The sequence below is a fragment of the Vombatus ursinus genome, unplaced genomic scaffold, assembly GCF_900497805.2.
Source record: "Vombatus ursinus unplaced genomic scaffold, bare-nosed wombat genome assembly UNPS02000582.1, whole genome shotgun sequence".
Classification (NCBI taxonomy): domain Eukaryota; kingdom Metazoa; phylum Chordata; class Mammalia; order Diprotodontia; family Vombatidae; genus Vombatus; species Vombatus ursinus.
In genome coordinates, this window is record NW_020940360.1 from 37,458,668 (window position 1) to 37,466,213 (window position 7,546).

The window sequence follows — 7,546 nt, forward strand, 5'->3', positions numbered from 1 at the left end:
AATAGCTGACATTTATATATCACACTTTAAGTTTTATTTTGCCGTGGAACTTTATTCTATAAAATATATGGTCTCTCTCTTGTGAAGTAGTGATCTCCCTGTCATTGTAAATGTTCTGGTGTAGGATGGATGGATCTGTTAGGCATGTTGTAAAAAGGATTTCTGCACTGGTTGAAGGTTGGACTAGATGAGATATAAGGGCCCTTCCAACTCCCAAGATTTCATGGTTCTGTAATTCTGTGGTTTAAATAACATGACATGGGACAAATATTTTGCCTTCATTTTGAAATTTATGTTACCTATCACAAGTTTCCCTATTTTATTCTCATTGACTCAAAAAGCCATTCTCTTTTTCTCATTATCTTGACATTAGTGGAGATTTTTGTACAAAAAAATGAAATGACTGAACAATAGCAACAAAAACCCATTGAAAACTTGCCTAAAAATTAACAACTCTAGCCCAATTTTTTGTCAGCTTTATTAATGCTGTTGATAGCCTAAGATTCTGAAGAGGCCGTTATGTGCTTTTCAACTTTCCATAATGTTGTTTCATATGATGCTTTACGGTTTTAATATTATCTCTCTGTAGGTTCATGGAGTTTATCCTTTTTGATAAATCAAACTATTAGAACTGGGTCAGATAAATCCTAAAGTTTCAGTGGAAGAGAAATGTGTAAGCCTATAACTTCTTTCACTTATGAATTGGTACAAGATGATCACCTAGCTTCTTTTCTTAGTGGAGGCACTTCAAATCTCATTTCCCTTTTTGTCTGCAAAAATTTTTTCAGTTGGGTGTTCTGCTGCTAAATATATTTATGTTGGCTGAACACTCATTTGTCTTGTCACCTTAACCAGATCAGAAGTCCAGGCCAGCCCCAGGACAAAATTATGAAGTAGGTAAAATTTGTCTTTAGAATAGCCTCAGTTTCCTGATTACATATACTTCATGACCTACTTTCTAGGTGCCCAGTGTCTTCATGTTGCCCACTGAAGCATAACACCCTTGCCTGCCTGTTCCCCTGTCCAATTGTATTGTTGGTTTAAAATGCCTTTCTTTGATATTTCAGGAATTAACAATTTCATTTGTATGAGTACTCACTCAGTTGGCTTTCTGTATGTTAGTAAATAGAAATATGAGTTTCTAGGATCTAAAACATTATTCATATGATGGCCAATCCTCTAGTGATGAGCCTCTCTGAATTTAGTCACCCAAGTCCTCAGATGACAGATAGAACCTTTAACTAGGCCTTTAATTCAAACTTGGCAGTATCCTTCCAGAATTTGCATCCTGCAGGCAGATCCTTTAAGAACTCCACATCGTGATGAGGTATTGAAGTAGGACTTTAGTAGAGGGAGTTTAAAATGCATCTTTAATAATTTCTTGAAGGAAGAGAAATTTATTTAGTATGAGTAAGTTAATTTTTGTTTCTGAAATGGTCAGATTGGGTTTGAAGTATACTAGAATATTAATTCATAAGAAAAGTATAAAATCTTGAGTTTTTCATGTACTCTTTATTAAGTTATTCAAATGTATGGCAAAATTTCTTGTACATTTATCACCAACAACAAAACAGAAATATTAAACATTCAAAGCAATCCATCCTGTGTTGATTTTTTAAAAAAAGCTTCTTAAAGCAAAAATATTTAGGAGCTACTATATGCAGGGCAAAAATATACACTACATATATTATATACATACTGTATACATATGGTACATGTAGTATATATATGTATAGTATATATGTGTATAAATATATTTGTATAGCGTATATGTATATACTATATATTATATGCTAGTATATGCTACTATTTATACTGGTATGTACTATGTATGCACTATATGTATACACTACACATATACTGTTATATACACATATACTATACATATACTCCACACATATATATTATATACTAGTATATATACTGTGTACATAGTATAAATATATATATACTACTGTACATACTATTTACTAGTATATAATAGTGTACATCATTACATCTTCATTATAAAAAATAGCACTTCTAGAAAACAGGAAGGAAGGAGTAGGGGAATAGTTGTCACATTTTTTTAGCATGGTTTTGTAGCCATCCTGGATATTGTTAGGGTCTGGATAAGGAGCATAGTCACTGCTACAGAATGATGCCATTTTAAATTACTTGGTTAGCATTTCGTATTTGCAGAGTGATTTCTCTTCATTTTTGCCCATTACTCTTCACAGCAGTTAAAAGAGGTTACTGAAAAGTAGGTTAAGGACTGTCCTGAAAACCCTTAGATGCTGAGCCTGGTCCTGTAGCCAAGCTCCGTCAGCCACCTCAGCCTGAGTAAGTTATTGATGTGTCACTTGGCTGCAGATCCTGCTGCTTTCCATGCCTGCTCTGATGCTCAATCACCCGGAATGTCTGGAAAAAGAGCCAGAAGGGAATGAAGTGATTACTTGATGGTTTGCTCCATTCCCTTTAACAACTGAATGTTAAAGTTTGGACCACAGAAAATGTATTTCTCAATCCACAGGGTACCCAGTGAGTCTATTTTTGCCAGATAGCACACAGCCAGGGCCATAAAGATTTCCCACTTTATAGATGAGCTCCCTCATCTGTAGAAAGTAGTTTTCTCATTTGTGAAATGGGAATAATAATACCTACCACGAATCCCTCACATGGCTATTGTGAGGATCAGGAAAGATAATGTACAAGGAAGTGCTTTTCTGAAAACTGTAAAGTACTATACCAATAGAAGATATTATTATTTTAAATGATTGGAAAATGTCACTTGTAAAATATACTATGACCTGGAGAGCTCAGATCAGTGGACAGTGGATGGTGCTTAGATTACTGATTCTTTTTTTAAAAATTAATTTATTTGTTTTTAGTTTTCAGCATTCACTTCCATAAGCTTTTTTTCTTTTTCTTTTTTCTTTGTTTATTAATTCATTTTGATTTATCAACAATCATTTCCATAAGCTTTTGAGTTTTAAATTTTTCTCCCCTTCCCTCCCCTCTTCTCTCCCCAAGACGGTGTGCAATATGATATAGGCTCTACATATATATTCCTATTAAACATATTTTCACATTAGTCATGTTGTAAAGAAGAATTAGAAACAATAGGAGGAACCACAAGAAAGAGGAAACAAAACAAAGCAGAAGGAAAAAAAGCAAATAGTATGCTTTGATCTGCATTCAAACTCCCTAGTTCTTTCTCTGGATGTGGGTAGCATTTTCCATCTTGTGGGGATGTCTTAGATCCTTGCATTGCTGAAAGAGCTAAGTCTGTCAAAGTTAGATTACTGATTTTTAATGACCATTTTCCAAAATATTCAGAGGAGGACCAAATTTAGGGATAAAGCTTGAAATAGATCCTATATGCTACCTACCAGGTTTCACTTTGAATTTTAGAAATTACTATAATGTAGGCATATGCAGATCAATGCATAACAAGCAGATTTAAAGTCACTAGTTAGATTTATAAATGTTAAATATTTTAATGTGTTAGCTAGAGACTTTAGAATAATAATTATAATATATTAAAGAAAAGAGGTGGGGGAGGGTAGTTAAAATACAGAACAGGAATCTGATGCCTTGAAATTTTGTTAGCATTTCTTATATTTCATGCATTCTTTAACTTTGTGTGAAATACCTAACAGTTTTAATTTTTTTTAAATGAAGGTGATGGCTGAAGATTATATGAAAAGCTTTGCTTGGAAAATTGTGTCACTGCAAACTTTGTGTCATATTGCTGCCAAGCAATAACTATTTGAGTACAAATTTTGTATTCTTAGGTGAGAAATGTGAATTTTTTCTTAATTAGATTAAATGTAGAGGCCCTAGAGCCCCAAGAGCTCTCAGAAACAATGAAAGAAAGGTACTGACTAGAGAAAGGGCAAACACTTTGATACAGTGATTCATTATTTCCTGGGAGAGAGACAACATGGTATGGTAGAAAGAGTGTGGAATTTGGCATCAGAGGACCTGGCTGTTATCCTGGCTGTGCTACTTATTATCTGTGTATCCTTAGATAAATGACTTGATTTCTCTGGGTTTTAATTTCCTCAACTATAAAAGGATTGGATTGGACTAGGTGATCTCTAAGATCCCTTCTAGCTTAAGATCTGTGCTTTAGGCAGCTGGGTGGTTCAGTGGGTAGAGTTCTGGGCCCAGTGTCAAGAAAACCAAAGTTCAAGTCTGGCTTCAGACACTAGCTCTGTGACTCTGGGCAAATAACTTAATCTCTATCTGCCTCAATTTCCTCCACTGTAAAATGGTGGTGATAGTAATAGCACCTATGTCCCAGGATTGTTGTGAGGAGCAAATGATCTCAAATGAGATAGTATTTGTAAAGTGCTTAGCACGATGCCTGGCACATAGTACTAGCTTAATAAATACTTGTTATTTTCCCTTTCTCCCCTCCCTACCCACATTACTGACCAAGGATGTTTTAAGAGCAATATATTATTGTCAGTGTAAATACTTGTCAAAGGCCTTTTGTTTATGGCAACAACCTGTATTCCTCCCTTATACATAAACTATTCTTCTTGAGTTCACTAATGACCTCCTAATCACAAAATCCAGTAACTTTTTCTCAGTATTCATCCTCCTTTCTATATCATTTGGTATCATTGGCACCTTGGTCTTTCCAGGTATTTTCTCTTCTCTTAGTTTCTATGATATTGCCCCTAATCAGATTCTGTTCTCCTCCTTAGAACAAACTTCTATTTCCCTGACTGACTCTGTTTTTACCTCCTACTTCCTTTAACATAGAAAATCCCTGAGAATGTCTGTGGTCTTGTTCTCTACTCTTTCCCTCATTATTCTCACCCACTCTTATGGCTTCAATGGTTAACTCTAGAGATGAATCCCCACTATATGTCTATCCCCTGACTCCTCTTCTGAACCCTAGATCACCAAATCTGACAGTTTACTGAGCCTTTCCACCTGGTGATTATGGTGGTTCCTCAAACTCAACTTATGAAAGTTGAGCTCAACATCTTTTCCCAAAAAAACCCATTTTTCCTCCTGACTCCCTGCCAAATTTTAGTTACTGGCACTACCATTCTCCCAGTTACCCAGGTTCAGAACTTCCAAGTACATCAGTCCTATTTCCATAATAATCTTGAATCTGTCCCTTTCTTTCCATTTGCAGTGGCCATTATTGGAGCTTAGGCTCTCACTGTCTCTCACCTTGACTTACTGGCAATGTCTTCTTATATCTATTCTTCTCACTAACCCACTGCCTTCAAATGAATTTTCATTTAATTCATAGATCTGATTCCATCATTGGCTTGCTTTGAAAGCTTTCAAGGGTCTCTATCATTTCTCAAAGTCTAGATCTCTATCCTGTCGTTCAAGACCCTTGGCAAAAGAGGGGGAGGGCCAGGTTTTAGAAATAAAGCTTGGTATAGAAAAAGGGAGTTTTTATTTTGGAGTCATATGGGAACATGATGTTGGGACCCAAGGAGTAATAGTAGTTTGAACTCAGCTAGCTATTTGAATTAGTAAACTTGGGCACCACTTATTAAGGAATAGGTAATGGTCTTTATAAATACTTCTTTTTACCTTAAACATGTATTATTTCTGAATGCATATACTCATTCCTTTGTAAATAAACCTTTTGTTAAAAAGAAAGGGGAATTGAAGGGATGTCCATCAACTGGGGAATAGCTGAACAAGCTGTCGTACATGATTGAAATGGAATACTATTGTACTATAGGAAAGGACAAGCAGGATTGTTTCAGAAAACCTGGGAAGACCTTTGGTTCTCAGACTGTTTCACAACCATGATCTCTGATAAATGTCCATGTAGTGTTATCCAAATGTTTTACTTAATGCTCTCCCATTTGTATTTTCACTTTTATAGAACACATATCTCTTCTTTCTCTCAAGACAACATTTATGAAGTTCAGCCTCCAAGAGTAGACCGAAAATCTACTGAGATCTTTCAGGCGCACATACAGGCCAGTAAAGGCATCATGCAGGCGCTGGGGAAAGAGGATATCTCCATGTACAGAGAATATATCCGAAATCGATACATGTGAAAAAGAGGTTAAGAATAACGTACTAGAATCAAAAAAAGTTATCTGTCTTTGATTGTCCTTGTTTGTTTTGTTTCTTCTCACAAAGGTAACAGTTCTTGGCAATGTATTTTTAAGCATGCTTTTTTCTTTGTTACGTATAAGTAACTTTGTAAACAATAAAGAAGCAACTGAATGTGTATTCTGTTATCTCCTTTGATTTCTGTGAGAATTTGAATTTAGAGGTGAGATCAACGTAATATCAAGGTATCATTTGAATTTGTTTTTTTCTTTTTTTTATTATGAACTTAACCAGCACAAACATTTTGACATATAAAGAACAGAAAAAAAGATTGTATATGAAATCATGAACAAAGCTTAGTTTTTTCCTTGTTAAAAATTTTTATAACAAATTCACCAAAGCCTCTGTCCTATTTATCCATGTCTCCCTTTGAATTTCCTGTGCTTTGTGTATTTTTTAAAATGTTTCACTGAGGCTGTTTTCTTCTTTTTCAGGGAGAGAATCACTATCAATATGTCTCTGAAATTTTTTCTTAGGTAATGAGGTTCTCTGAAAATCCCCTTATAACAATGAATAAATATAGTTAAGCAAAACAAATCCACATGTTGGCCATGTCTGAAAATGTGTGGCTTGTTCAGCCCTTCTAGTCTATTACTTCTTGGTTAAGAGATAGGAAGCATGGTTCATCATTGTTCTTCTGGTCTCATGGTTGGTAATTGCATTGACCAGAGTTCTCAAGGCATTTAAAGTTATTTTTCTTTACAATGTTATAATCACTGTATAAATTGTTCTTCTGGTTCTACTTATTTCACTCCGTATCAGTCTTCCTTGATTTTCTGAATTTGTCCCTTTTGACATTTCTTATGGCACAATAATATTCCATCATATTCAAATGTCAGTTTTGTTCAGCCATTCCCCAGTTGATGAGAACTCCATTAATTTCTAGTTCTTTGCTACAACAAAAGGTGCCTCTGTAAATATTTTCATACATATGTGTCCTTTCTCTCTTTCCTTGATCTTTTTGAAGTTATAGGTCTAGAAGTGACATCATTGGGTTAAAGGGTAAGTATTGCTTGGTGACTTTTTAAATACAGTTCTAAATTGCTTTCCAGAATGGCTACACCAATTGATAGCTCCACCAACAGTGCATTAGTATGACTGTCCATCCCCAATGAGAGCTTTTGTAGATCATTAATATATTTCTTCTATGGTTGACTCTTTTTTAGCTTTACATTTTAATTGAAATTTTGAGTTTACTTTTGACATATGTTTCAGATATACTGTTTTCTATAGAAAAGTTATTGGACTTGTTATATTACAGAATTGCTGAGGTGGGAGGGACTTTAGATATCAAATATTCTAACCTCTGATTATGAAAGGACTTACTCTCCAACATTTCTGAAAATAGTCCTCTATCGTCCTCCTTTTCTTGATATTCTCAAGTGTGAAGAATTCCATTTACTCATGAGGTATTTGCCTATTGCCTATTTCACTTTTGGATAGCTCTAATTGTAAGGAA

The 7,546-nt window shown here is 34.9% G+C and overlaps 1 protein-coding gene across 2 annotated transcripts in view; it reads left to right on the forward strand.

Moving 5' to 3' along the window:
• The window catches only part of FIG4 (FIG4 phosphoinositide 5-phosphatase), a 128,965-nt gene extending 122,758 nt beyond the window's left edge, over positions 1 to 6,207 (forward strand). For both annotated transcript variants that reach the window (XM_027855937.1, XM_027855943.1), the window contains exon 23: positions 5,852 to 6,207. In XM_027855937.1, coding sequence (XP_027711738.1) covers positions 5,852 to 6,029 — 178 coding nt within the window. In that variant the 3' untranslated portion in view covers positions 6,030 to 6,207. The remainder of the gene's footprint in view (positions 1 to 5,851) is intronic.
• The last annotated feature ends 1,339 nt before the right edge of the window (positions 6,208 to 7,546 follow it).